Source organism: Ammospiza caudacuta, chromosome 3 (assembly GCF_027887145.1).
Source record: "Ammospiza caudacuta isolate bAmmCau1 chromosome 3, bAmmCau1.pri, whole genome shotgun sequence".
Lineage (NCBI taxonomy): Eukaryota > Metazoa > Chordata > Aves > Passeriformes > Passerellidae > Ammospiza > Ammospiza caudacuta.
The window spans coordinates 50869968-50884329 of record NC_080595.1 but is presented as its reverse complement, the minus strand read 5'-3'; the positions used below and the strand labels follow the sequence as shown (position 1 = coordinate 50884329).

Here is a 14362-nt window from a genome sequence, read left to right as displayed (position 1 = left end):
TGAGCAGCTGGCAGGAATGTAGCCCAAGTAAACCTCCTGCTCGCTGCCAGCAGGAGTTTCTCCTGTAGTTAGTCTGTTGTAAAGTCTCTGAGAAAAATCTGCCTTCTGTCATGACTCAGAGCTTACTGTAACACCCAAGCAGTGGCTGCAGTTGGGCGTGTTCATAACCACTTCTGTTTGCATGCATTCAGACTAGCCCTGTTGGATTACTTTATTGCAAAATGTTTGGCCATGTGTTTGAAGAGGATAGGAGATGGGAAGGCAAATTAATTTAATATTTATTTTAACATACTAGCTCACTTTTATACATTTCTTGGCTTTTGGCAGCTGCCTATTTTTTCTGCTTACTACCTAGAGGGTGAGGGGTGGTACCAGTTTTTTCCTGTCCTCCATGCATCAGCCAGCAGGAGATGCTATAATCCATAATGTGGTTTCCCTGCCCCCAAGCCTATTAAATTAGAACAAGGCTTTGCTCAGTTCAAAAATTAGGAATTTCAAAACCCATGTGTTTCACTGCCCTATTTGGCAGACACAGGCTGAATAAACTTTCCTTGTGGTACAACAGAAAATTTTAATTGCCCTCTCATTGGTTACCACTTGTGCCCCTTTCCCAGTGCTGGTGTTTCCTTCCTCCTGCTTTCGATGGTAACATTAACAGCCTGATTGATTTAAGGTTTCTGATACAAAATTCTGATACAAATTTTGCTGTGTTTCATGTATTGCTGTTTCACCCTTGGTTTTCCAAGATGTCAAGAGTTGAATTTCCAGCACCAGTGGAGTACTCCATTCATTAATAGTACAGCCTATGCCAAGTATAGGAATTCTCCCTGAATCTTCTTAGCCCTGCCAAAACATAAGATTCAGTTGAGAGAGTCTTGTTAAAGACTTTTGATTCCATGTATAGAGGAGTTTGCAGGACAATTGGAAAAGAATGTTGGATTGTAACAGGTACAAAATAATGTAATACAGAGTTTCATTCTGCTACATATACCTATGACAAGTGGTACATGAGTACAGTTGTAATTTCATTAAATTTAATTATGCTAATCAGTGAGAGAAGCACTTTGCCATGAGAAAATGTGTCTAGTTTGCAGATACTAATGTCAGCAATGTGCTTCTCAAAATTAAACTAAAACCTGGAAACAGTTAACAGCTAGGAATTTGCCTAAGCAGCTATTCTTGTATCAAGGCAGACCTCCTGGGAGAATTAAACTTTTATGCTCTGGTTACTTATGACAAATATTTCCCACTAATTTCAGCAAGCAGTGTCGTCACCAGCTAATGTGTAATATATCTCTCACCAAAGTAGCCGTTGGATGCTCTTTTGATTTTCTTATAAGTAATCACAGACCAAACCCAGACGTGGTTACCTAGGGGTTCTGACACTGCACATTCTAGACTTGCACAGCCCTTGTAATGCATGTTCTTGGAAAAAAATATATTGATGACCTCTGTTAATTTTCTTTAAAATTTTGGAGGCTGTTATTTGTAACTTCAGGAGATGATACAGATTATCACATCTTAGTTTCATGCAGTTTTCTTAAACAGCCTCTGCAAGGATTAGAGGTCTATGAAGCTTTCTTAATGAAACCCAAAGCCTTTAAAACTCAAGTTGCAAAGCCCCTAACTTAAATCAGTTTCACTCATGGCCATGAACTTTTAAGGGAATCTGGGATACATTTCAAGGAAGTTGCTGTCATGTTTCACTTGATGTGGGCTTGTATGTTATTGAAACTGGAGAACACTAGCTGGTTTTATCTGAAGCTTAGAATTTTCTATAGGGCTTTACATCAGAGTTTTGGGGCTGAAGTAATTCAAGGGTAAGAACCCAGCTACAGCACACTAGTCAATCTAGTTTACATGACCACTCGGGAGTAGAAAAGCTGCATACAGTCACTACTAAAAAAGTGATTTGAGAAATTGAAAAAGGCTATTTGACTGGGGGGGCTCATTAAAATTATCCGTCAAAGGAAATAGATATTTAGTCCAGCTATGATTTAACAGTATGATTAATTTGCAGTAAATCCAGATAAACAGGCCACTTATAGTGTGGTCCTGATAAAGGAGAATCTTCCCTGGCTTAAAGAGAGTGCTGTTGTGGTATGCCTATGCTACTGCTTTCCACCCCTGGATAGCAGTGTTCCCAATAAACAGCAGTCTTGGTCCTTGTTTTCATGTGCTCCGAGAAGAAATGTCCAAATTCTGGATTTTTGTGAGGTTTGGGATAAGGTGTGGTTGGTTAAAGGCATGCCAAGTTACTTGAGCATCTCAGAGTCTGTTCCTTAGGAAGGGAGATCAGAGCCCAGCCTAGGCAGAGAACTTTAAAGTCACACTACAATACTTCATAAAGCCACCACTTCTGGACCTGCATTTCTTTTTCCAGTTCTTATTTATGTTCTTTTCTAGCACTGAAACTGAGGGGAAATATAAAAAAAAAAAAAAAAGTATCTAAGTTCACCAAGTTAAAAAACATTTAAGCAAGGTTTATTTTCCTTTCAAATTAGCCCTTTATAAAAGGAAATTCTCCAGGGGTTTTTGTCAAAAGAATTAAAAAAGAGAAAATAAAAAAAGCCTGGTAAAGGGTTTAAGTTACATTTCCTATAGACACAGCCTCCACTCTAGTGGTGGTGTTTGAGGGTCACTCTTCGTCCTGGCTTTGCAGAGATTCTCTGTATTTTTTTCTTTCACTGAAATTCCATAGACAGTAATTAAGGAACTGGAGGCCAGCAAGAGGTCAGCAAGCCTTCGTCAGTGAAAACAGGGATTGTTTGCCATGTACAACACTCCCTTTTTTCCTTGTGGTGAATAGAAGATTTGCTTAGAGCTGATGACTTATGCCTTTCTTGCAAGTTATGCAGCTAGCGAGTAACGGGGGGAATCAATCAGTGAGCAGAAAACAGCTAATTGAGTCCAGCATCACGCTTTCTTGTTCTTTACATATTCAGCACTGGAATCGGAGCCAGTTTGGTGTCTGATAATGTAACTCGAGAGAAGAGGCATTTTGTGTGCAGGATTCAGAGCAAATTCAATACTTAAGAAGAAGTGTCTGCTCCTAAATTTTAGGGTTACAAAGCTGACAGCGGTTGAGGACTCGGGGGAAAATACTCGAAACTGAGCTTTAGGCCTATAAATGCCGAAGCTGGTAAGTGACTGAGCATGCAGCATGATGTGCAGAGGATGTGCCTCCTGTCTCAGAGAGGGAGAAAGAGAAAAGGCTTTTGTGGTTATTCTTAGGCACAGTGCAGCATGCATAGCTTTTCTCAGCTTTCCTTTTCCTTTCCTTGGGCTTTTAAGTTCTTTTCTGTTCTATTTTCCTGTCTCTGACTTTATCCAGGCATCCTTAATGAAAAACTTTTTAAAGTTAGAATGGTTGGGATTTTTGGCAGATGGGAAGCCTGTTAGAAAGAAGAAAGGCCACGTGTAGCTACATCTCCTAAAGGGAACAGCAAAGTCTCTTTTAAAACCACATTTACTGTAGAGCTTGTACTTCTGAGGTGAGCTAGCCAGGGCTGGGGGATGTAATGTGTCTCTGAATCTAAATGTGGATTTTTGCCCCACTTTGCTGAACAAGAATTGTCTGATAGCGAAGAAGAACTGCAGCTTAAGTTTATGCAGGTATTAAAAGATTTTCTTTTTTCTTAGATGGAGGGTTTCCTAGAGATTTCAGTTTGGGGCTGAATTACTGGGCATAAAGTGAACTGTAAAATTTTAACATCTCTCTAAATGGATTTACATGGCTCATGTAAAAGTCATATATGTTTGGGTTTTTTCTGGAGCTGAAGCAAATTAATCAGTTTTGATAGCTTTAACTGGATGTTGTCCTAGTGTTTCTTACACATTTTTATTGGGACATGGCTACCAAGCTTTGCCTGTTTTTTAAGGGCTGCTGCTATAACCCTGAAGTGTTTCCAAACATAGTCCTGTCGAAAGTCAACTACTTACTTCTGGTTTACATTTTGCCATTTAATTCCAAGAACACTAATAAATGTTAGTTCTCTCTCTCTCACTCTCCCTTTCTCTCTGTGAAGCACTAATTTGAAGAGGGAGGTTAAGATTGTTATTTCTGTGGCGTGTGAAATGGGCTGGCTGCTAGAGAGCAGCAGAGCAAGGCGTGTGTCCTGCCTCCCAAGCAAGCAGCAGCAAAGAGCCTGCGTGAGAAAAGCAGGAGAGAAAGCAAGAAGGGTGCCAGGAGCAGAACTGTAAGAGCTTTGAGAATGTCAGACTATGTGTGCTAGTTTCCTATTTGTTCCTGAACGTAAAGCTCTTCGCTTTGATCTTACATATGAAGTGATGCAAAGCGTGGCCTTTGGGGGTGCACGAGTTGGGAGTTTTCCAAGGTGAAGGGAGGCGAGAGGTGGCAGAGGGGATTTGAGAGCATCTTCATTGTTTGTGACCACATTTGTTTGCAGTGAAAAGCTGAGCAGTGGGTATGGGCCGTGGCTCTCTGTAGTTTTCCAGCCGTGTGGTACGTGGTGCCTGCAGTCCTCTGCATGCAGTTCTTGGTATTTCCAGATGCTGTTAATATATTCCCCGTTTCCCTACAGTCCTTCGCTCGTTCGTGCAGCCAAGCTGTGCGAGCTGGCGGGTTTCCGCGCCGTGAGAGCATCGCAGATGCGGGATGCACTTGCTCCAAGGCGCGGGGAGGGCGGCTCCGCCCGGCCAGCCCCGCCAAGGGGCCCCGCGGGCTGTGCCGCGTCCCCGGCAGCCCGGCCGAGCCCTGCGCTCCCTTCAACCAGCGCAGCGCTGTGCCTCGGCTTTGGCCAATTTGCTATGGTTTAGGGCTGTGGAGCCAGCTGTCTGCAATCTGATGTAATGTTGCTCTGGAAACCAGAAATGAAACACTTTAGCATTCACCACAGAATTACTACATACAGCATTAGCCAAAGTAATTAAAAGTTGAGCCATATGGGCTTTCGGATGGAAAAATTTGGAGCAGAGGAGATGGAAGTTAAGTTGTTCCTATTTGCAGTGCTGCAAATCTGTTTGTTGTCCCCTTGAGGGCACAGGGAGAGGCGTACCTTGGCTGCGCACGGGGGGACAGGGAGCTGGAGGGGCTCTGGCTGTTTTATCGGCACATTAGGGACACCGAGGCGTGGCCTGGTGGAAGAGCCATGTGCCAGGGCCAGGAGGCGTTGGTGGACAGAGCTCAGCATGGATTCCTCCAGTGCCAGAGAGCCTGTCTGTGGCTGAGCATCTTGCAGACCCATCCCCTCCGTAACAGACCATGTCTACCCTTCTGCAGGGCCGCAGCACGCTGGAGTGCCTGTGAAGGGGAAGAGAGCAAGAGGGGGCTGGCAACTGGCTACATCCAAGCCCTCTGCCAAGGCCGTGCTGCTAGAGCTGCCCAGGAAGCCATTTGCCCAGCCGACCATGCTTTGGGGACACTGGGGTAATTTCCCCTCTGAAGTCAGGGAAAGCTACCAAAAAAAGCAATTCAGTCACCATGAAAGAGGGGAGGGTAGAATGTGTTGGGGAAGTTCAATGATTTCCAAATATCTCAGTTATGGCCTGAATGCTTTACATTTCTGTTCTCTCTTTAATGTTAGCTGAAAAACAAAGTATTGCTTGAGCGTTTGAGCTGGAAAATTAAGCTCTGTTTCCCATGTGCCAAAGTGGAAACTTTTGATAATTCCAAGGCCTTTCTTAAAAAGTTGATTCAAAAACAGGAAGTGAAGAGTAACCCTTTTGAAAATGAATTCATTTTCAAGGAATTGGCGTTATCTGACAATAAAGTTTCCCGAGCAGCAGCACTGGTGCAGTCGCAATTTTTAGGCCTTTTTGCATAAACTTATTGTCGATCCTTTTTCACTATAGAAGATTTCTCTGTTACATGCTACCTAGTATGATAGGAAGTAGGATTCTGGAGGGAGACTGTCTTTTATGTATCCATAAAGCATGACCTGTTCTCACCTACCTGCGAAGCACAAGGGATAGAAATGATCTGTTGCTGCTTGTGGAAGACCCCAGCTCTAAAGGGTGCTAGGAGTCCTGAAGCATTGGGGAGAAGCAGCTGGCACCTAATTGTGATTGGACTTTATTTATTTTGAAGTATGGTGAGCACCCTCTGTACTACCCACTCAGGTTTGATGTCAGTACCTTGTGCTGAGGCTGTTTTGACACTTGCTCTTCCTGTGGTACTTGTGAATGCAAGTGTCAGATGTTTTAAAAGCTCTTTGTTGTTGCTGTTGTTGAACCTTCATAACCCTGAGGGGGTACCGTTCCTTATCAGATATATCAGTGGTGCAAAGCAGGACCAGCTGTTTATTCTTCAATGAAATCCTGGGTGGGAGGATCAGGTGTGTGCTGTTCTCAAAGTCTTACAGAGCTCACAGTTTCAAAAGCAGTAGTCTAGCAAACTGAGGGTGTACAAAAAGTATTGATGGAAAGCAATCTCCTAGAATAATTGCATTTAATATAAACATGTATTGAGTGCAGAATGTGCATGATGGTTGCTTGCCAGGATGCACTTAATGGCCCAAGAAGTTGTGACTGAACTTCTTGATTACAGTCAATAATCCATTCATCATCTTCTCTAAATGTGTCTGTCTTGTTTGACATATCACTAAGTTGTCCTAGGCATAATCTTGGAATTAATGGTCATGGAGTTGCTTAATTTACTTCATGTAAACAACCCGGGTACTCTTTACAGTCCTATTTTTCCCGAAGGAAGTTTATTAATTACCTAGCCAGTCTGTAACCAGAGTAAACACATTTGTGCAATTCTTGGATGATGTATTGACAATTCCCACTGCCATATGTGGTCAGTTTGGTATTCTTCCTTATTTTGGAGTAATGCAAAGTTCGTGGGAAGCTGGTAATGGACACTTCCCTTGCAGAAATTTGTTGAAGTTTGCTCTGGTGTCGTTCTGGGGCCCTTGTGAGGTGCATGCCTGGGAGGTAGGCTTTCAGAACTGCCCTGGCTCTGTAGGCACTGCGTGTGCCTTTGGAAGCATTCCAGTGCAGCTGCTAATTGATGTCCTGCCCCATGGCATCTGCGTTCAGTACCTCATCCTGGTATTTAAGTGCACTACAAAAGTAGAAAGCATTTTTATATTTGGCCTCTCTTATTCATCCTCCAGATAAGCAGACAGAATTTTTGCTGGGAAGAGAAGGGAATGGCTTTTTTTTTTGTTTGTTTGTTTTTACTTGGCTTACATCTCTTGGGGATCTTTATTTTTGAAAGTTTAATTAAGGAGAAAGAGAAAAAAGGATGAGCACACTGTGGAAACCCAGATAGCTGCACTGACAGGAAGTTGCATGAGGGTTTTTAGAGCTGGCCATTAGGAATGCTGTGAATTGGCTGGGACTGTGAGTGCAAACAAAGTAAGGTATACGATCCATACTGCACTCCAGCTGGAGCCTGTGCTGTGCGCAGGAATGTGCAGCGGCGCAGGATGCCAGGGCTGTCCTGGCCAAGCCCAAGAGCCCTGCTGGCCTCCTCTCCTCTCCCTTCCCTGCCCTTCCCCCCGCCACCTTCCACATTCTGAACTGATTAAAACAGAGGAAGTAGCACGTTGAACATTGGATCTGGCTCGAAAATCGAAGTTGTCTTCTCGTTCACAAGGAATGGATTGTTTCAGCTTGTTGTGTCACTGCTGCTGGAGAGAAGGGAATTTTTTTTTGTCTCTGTAATGTTTGATACTTGAGGGAAAACAGCTGGAACTGAGCATACTGGATCAGATGCAAAACGAAACGGGATGCTGGGGAATATGGACTGCACTGTATATCTGAAAAGGTCAGAGTTTTCCCTTGGTCAGTGCTGGAGGAATGCTCTGTCCATCTTAAGCCTCAAGAGCCTTAAGGAGGAGTGTAAGGAACAGGGAGGAGAAAGGGAAGATTCTGTAGCTGTGGCAGTCAGTGAGTGAGGCAGATGAGGTCTCCTCCTTCCTTTCCTTCCCATCCCTTTCTTGTGCTGCTGTTTTTGATTTTCTGGGAAGACTGGGGGGGAAAAAAAGAGAAGTCGTCAGTGACAGCTTCAGTTTGGAAAAGCTGTTTATAACCAGATTTAAATAGCGAGTTCTGAGATGCCAGACAGACCAGGGACTGACTAAACCACGGCAGCATAACTGGTATGGTAAGAAGAACCCTGGAAAAGAGCCCTGCCTGAAACATACTGGAAGAGGACGTGGAAGTAGTTATTACACAATGCATATGAAGAAAGACAAGGGCAGGAATGCATTTCGGTGCCTAGGATCTTACGTTGCACAGATTTAGAAATCAAAATGGTACGTCATGCTTTCAGAAAAAGAAAAAAATGAAAGAAAGAAAACTCAGTAATTTAAATGTTTCTGTCTGACCCAAGCTGAAAATGTAACACCAGTTACAGAGCTGCATTGACACAGCGCAGCAGATGAGCTGGGTTAACTTGAATTGAAGGAGCAAGCCATGGAACTCCTGCTTTATTAATATTCCCTTTGTTTCTTTGCCAGTCAAGAGAACAATCCGATGATGAAACAGAGGAGTCGGTGAAGTTTAAGAGGTTGCACAAGCTGGTGAATTCTACTCGCAGAGTCAGGAAGAAACTCATAAGAGTTGAAGAAATGAAAAAACCCAGCACAGAAGGTAAAAAGCAACGTGGTTAAAACTGTTTGTGTGAATTCATGTTTCTGTTGACAGGGGACAGAAAGTGGAGGGTTGGGGGAGGAAGGGGTGGAGTATTCATAAGGGATGGTAGGAACAACTGCCTTGTCTATTGTGCATGCCTTAAGTTACTGAATTTTTAGGCTTTAGAAGGAGGAAAGTGACAGCCTAGAATGTGGTTACTGCTGATCTGGTATTCTCAGAGCAGCGCTGGAGAGCCCCTCATTAAGAGATCAGAAGTTGTCCTGTTTTATGCCCCATGCTGGGGAGGGAACGAGCCTGGGAGCAATCCCGGCCAGCTGCCCCACAAGCTCAGCAAGGAGGTAAGTGGAGCTATTACCACACTGCTCCCTCCTCCCACGCCCTGGGTGGCACACAGGTGAAGCTCCTGCTCATTTTGGGAGGGCAGCAGCTGGCTGGTGGTGCAGTTGAACCACATGGCATCACCCTGTGGCAAATATACAGAACCTCTATCAGACATTCTTGTGGGATAGAGGCTGCATTGTGGCTTCTACTTCCAGGGGTTTCTGTCTGCAATTTGGCATCTAAATGAGCCCTGCTCCCTACAGAAAGGGGGAGAGAAGGGAGGAGGAGAAGGGTGGGGAAAGGGAAGCAGAGTTCAGGCCCTGGGAACACGATGCTGCAGAATTAACTCCGGATGACCTGTATGCATGTGTGAGCACTCAGATTAATGGAGCCTGATCCTCAGGAGCCTCTCTGCACAGCTATGCTTGAGTCCTCCCTGGAATTGTGGGCACCTCTCTATGTTGGTGGCCTTCCCGGCTGATGTCAATTCCCCTCAGCTCTGCAGTGAGCTGAGCAGCATGTTGATTCTTCCCTAGTGCATTTAAGGAGAACACGTGCATCTTGCGTATGTGGCAGGAAGCTGCTGGCAGATCTGTGATCTAGCCTGCCTCTCTTACATTATGGCTGGTGTTACTGGCTAGTGTGGAAGGCACAGTCTGTCTAGAGCTCTGGAATGGGCAGCTGTCTCTGCCTGGAAAGGTTTTATCACTTCATATGGTGAGCATAAAGCCCAGATACCTTCGAAACAAAGATGAGGATTTTGAGATGGGACAAACAAAATAGGACTGGTTTTCCACTGCTCTGGGGAAAGATAGCCTTCAGAGAAGCCTGTCCTACCTCCTCCTTCTCTCCCCAGGGATCTGGGAAAAGCTGCAGGGAGCAATCAGGAGGAGGCTGCAGGGATGTGAGCAGACATAGGAGCAGGCAGCTCAGGGACTGCTGGGCATACAGATGCCTTGCTGCAGTTGGACCAGACTTTTTCTTCAGCATGTTACTTATCTGTCTTGCTCTCTGTATCCTCTCTTACAGTGCTTTACCTCCTTATTTCCTTTCTCAGCCCTCAGTCTTTCACTTAAGTGTGCCACTCCTTCCAGGGCTTTTATTTCCTTAGAGTTTTTCCACCCCTACCCCTGCAGAAAAAGCATTGAACTAGCAACTGTATTACAAAAAGTTGGTTCTCCTTCCTTCTTTTCCCATCTGCTGTCTGTCTTCTCTAGCTCTAGGCTTCTCTGATTAAATTATCTGTAACTCTGAGTTTGTACTTTATCTATCATTCTGGAGTTTCATTGTAGATTTATTCTTAAAAAACTTGATAGCAGGACCAATTAGTGCTAAATAACAACACGGATTATATATTATATATATTATAACTTCTGTATAACTGGAAGGCACCTTAAGTAGCCAGGCCTTAGCAGTAGATATCTGTGACTTTTCTGTCAGGAAATTCAACACACAAATTTTCATGCGGTAAATTAAAAGTGCTTTTAATTTACCCAATCTCTCATAATAGAGGTCTGTATTCCCATACATATGTCAGAGAGCCCTTTGACGGGCTATGCAAGATGACAAAAAATAGGGTGGTCAGGTTTGAGATTGCTGTCTGGCCTTCTAAGTTACCTGCAGTTGACTGGATTGATTTTTGAGCTGTTTGCTATGGTTCGTTGAATCTGTGTTATGCATATGAAGTAATGTGAAATCATAGGTGACTAGGTTTTGGGGAGTTGGCTATAATATTTGATTGAATAACATAATTAAAATTTAAACAAATTCATTAATGTTCAACAGATTTTAGTATAGTATAAGAATAGACTTATTTTGAAAACTGACACGCAGTTTCCTGGAAGAAAGATCCTGCAAAATCCTACTCAAAAATTTCTTCACAAAGAACAACTTTGCTGGATTTCCCTTATGAGTTCCTGTAGATTTTAAAGAAAAGCACACTAATCTCAGATTCTGCTCCCACATTTCTATTACTGACTGTGTTATCACAATGAATGCACATTTGGCTGAGCTGAAACTCACTAGATTTTGCCAGTATCTGAATCCATATGTATTTTGTCTTAATCTGCTCCTTAGTGAGCCAAATAACTGAAACTTCCTAATTCCTGGGCACCATTCTTATATATCACATCTACATCTGTGTCATTATGGCTTTGTGTCATGGACTCACTCCAAATAACATCTGTTACAGTGTTGACACACAATGCATATTTTACAAGCCATTTAAAAACATATTTACTTAGTGGACTAAAATTGTTTATCAGTACATACTCAGTCCCAGGAGAAAGTCTATTTTCTGTTCAAATTAAGATGTAGAGGGGGAGAAGCGCAAGCTGGACAGTCCAGGGAAAGTGGTGTCAAAACAAGACTCCAATCTACAGACCTACCCCAATAAATTTCTAAAGAGTGAAAGTTGCATGTCAGATGTGATCCACTATCCCTTCAATATCATGATGATCCTTATCATAGTAAAATAGCATCTTAGGTTTCAACAAATATATTTTAAAAATGTTTTGCCAACAGAGTGAACTGAAAGTGAGGCAGGAATCCTATACAGGGCTGCTAATCTGTCATTGTGAAAGGTGTCCCTTGTTATTGAATGAGCCTGTTTAGTAAATTGTAGGTATTTTGGTACAGTTCAAATTTTACTCTGCTGTAATACTGTGGAAGCAATCAAAGATGAAGGCAAAGTTATGTCATCGAGACATTTATTTTGGCAAGAAATAACTACAGCTACATTTGTGTGTGTATGTGTGTCTGATACAAAGCTAGGAATGCTGTGGAATTTGTCAGGGAGACAGAGGAGGATGTGTACTTTTTTTTACTCTAACCTTGTTACTGCATCTAAAACCTGTGCCTATACTTTGCTCAAAAGAAAACACCAGAGAAAAGTTTCTTATATGATAAATGTTAAAAGGAATTGCAGTTTGAAGTTCTTTATTTTCTTCTCTCCATTCTGAAAAGGAAACCTGGCTCTCTGCCCATGTCCAGTACTTATGTTGCAAAATATTCCTGTGAAATATTTTCTGGAAAAATTTGGTGAAAACTAAGTGTTTCTTTCATTACCAGGACACTGTTGAAGTTGGCACATCTGCAGTTTGACCTACTTCTTTGTTTTTGCATCTGCTAAATAAATTCTGTGTGATTAAAACTGGTGTCTCTTCTCCCATCAAAACCCCAGAACAATAAATTTCATCCTGGGGTTCAGCTCCATAACTTTCTGTGAAAAATACTCCTTACTGCAGCCAAAGGAGAACTAAGTATTGTAAAACTGGACCTGAGAGCTACTTATTTGGGTTTTAATACCTGGGTGTACTTCTGACCTTTTGTAAGCTCACTAGAGCTGAGCATCATATGCAAGTAACAGAAGAAAAACAAGAGAAACAGATTCCAGCTCCAGCTTTTAAGGGATTGTTAGTTGGAACATCTGTGGTCTTAGCAGCAGATGAAAGAGAGAAACTTAAAATAATGATGAATTTACTTACAGGATGTTGTCTTCTGTCTGTTAACTAATCCCACATTCTCACTTTACAAATGGAAGGAGCTGCTTCAAGTTTATCCACTCAAAAATAACTTCTGAGTAATTTACTTCAAAAATAGTTTTCTTCCAATTTAAGTGATTGATATCTTGAATAAATACAGTAAGACTCCACAGGGAAACCTCTTAGAGAATTATGAACAATGACAAGTGTTGTGCTGCTTTTGTCCCCTGCAGGTGTGGAAGAGCACCCACTTGACAACTCTCCTATACTGGATGACAGATCAGCACTTTACTCTGGAGTTCACAAGAAGCAATTCTACTTTGACAGCTCCTGCGAAAAGCAGCCAGAGGACGACTCGGACTCACTCACTACTTCTCCCTCATCCAGCAGTCTTGATACGTGGGGAGCTAACCGGAAGCTTGTGAAGACCTTCAGCAAAACTGATAGCCGTGGCCTTATCAAGCCTCCCAAGAAACTGGGGACATTTTTCTCTTACCCAGAAGAGGAGAAGTCCCAGAAAGTTTGCCGCTCCTTGACAGATGGGGAAATGAAGAAGAGCCTCGGCTCACTGAGCCATGGGGTAAGTACAGAAAGCATTTGCTTTTATGACAGCAACAGGCACAAGCACCATCTTCTGGTGTCCCTGGAGGAGATTCAGAGTGTAAGGAAGCAGATCCGATTGAAGAAAATGGATACTAACTATTCCTGTTCCAGAGCTTTTCTTTGCCAGCGCCCTGCTAGGAAAGGAGCATCCCCCACAGCTTGCGACCTGCAATTGCTGCGGCACAAAACGAAAGGGGGTGGAGGTTGTGGCTTCCCAAACAGAAGGCTACGAGGGCGCACCTCTGTCAGCGAGTTCAATATTACCTATGTGGTGGAGAGAAGCCTGTACAGTCACCTCAACCTCTCACAGCTGGTGCGTCCCGTTACTGACAGGACCCTGAGCAAGGCCGACAAGCAGGACCTGAGGAGATGCCTGCTGGAGGAGGATGAGGAGGCCAAGAGGAAGTGGGCTGCCACAGTGGATCGCTGTACTAAAAGGGTTCTCTTGAGAATCCACCAAAAGTCTGTGAGTCAAAGAGTTGCCATGAAGGTGGTCTTCCAGTTTCTGTGAGGTTGCAGTGAACACTTTCTGCTTTGTACTTTTAACTAAAATTCAGTGCTTCTGCTTTCTTTGCCATTAGAAACTCTTAAGCACTGTAATGCAGGTATAAGGGAAGAGCTTGATAAAATCTTGTCAGAGAAGAGTTTTGTTGAGTCTGCCATTTCTGTGTGTACAGAATAACTCAGTGAGAGTGAGCAAATATGACAAAATTCTCCTTTTTTAATTCACCTAGCGCAGAAGTAGAGATCACCAGTGAACAGAGAAGGTTTGAGATGCTACAAATATGTTCTTTGTGATGCTTTGGAAGTCAGTATTCTCTTCAAGAGGTACCAAGAGATGAACAAGGTTTTCAGAGTAATAGAGTATTGTTACTTAACTGAGCTCTATTTCTCTTCAGCTGTCATTGCCTTAAATTGGCCCTTCCCTTCTCAGATTGCATCTCATCAGTTCACTCGCCCAGTCAGTGTTCTCCCTTACATACACAACTGCAGAAAGATAGAGAATTTGGCACTAGGTAGTCACTGCCCTCCTGCTTGCTGCTCACCACCACCAGAATTGTCACGGCTGCTGCTTCTTTCTAGCATGGAATGAAGGTGGTACCTTCCCTCAGAGCATTACAGAAAGGGATCAAGGGGCGGCCAAAAGAGGAAATTGTGCTTACAGTGAGAAATGTAAGTGATTTGAACACTCCAGAGGGATTCAAAGCTGCTTTTTGAGTATATGACCCAGTTTTGACAGTTGCATTAACCATGATTCTGAGTTTCCTAGGAACTTGCCTTTGGTGCCAGATCTCCAAAGCTGAGCCAGCTAGTCTGTTGTGTAGTTGACAACGTTCCCTGCTTTAGTGGATGGAAACAGCACTGCACCCATAACATTAAGCAAGATATTC

At 43.2% G+C, this 14362-nt stretch overlaps 1 protein-coding gene across 5 annotated transcripts in view; it reads left to right on the top strand.

Annotated features, from left to right (window-relative positions):
* SASH1 (SAM and SH3 domain containing 1) overlaps positions 1 to 14362 on the top strand; it is a 116294-nt gene that overhangs the window by 81064 nt on the left and 20868 nt on the right. For 2 of the 5 annotated variants that reach the window (XM_058800820.1, XM_058800819.1), the window contains exons 9-10: positions 8430 to 8562; positions 12602 to 13437. In XM_058800820.1, coding sequence (XP_058656803.1) covers positions 8430 to 8562; positions 12602 to 13437 — 969 coding nt within the window. Of the gene's footprint in view, positions 1 to 3090; positions 3143 to 7770; positions 8226 to 8429; positions 8563 to 12601; positions 13438 to 14362 lie in introns of those variants that run through there. The other 3 variants (XM_058800822.1, XM_058800823.1, XM_058800821.1) reach the window with 3 other exon arrangements.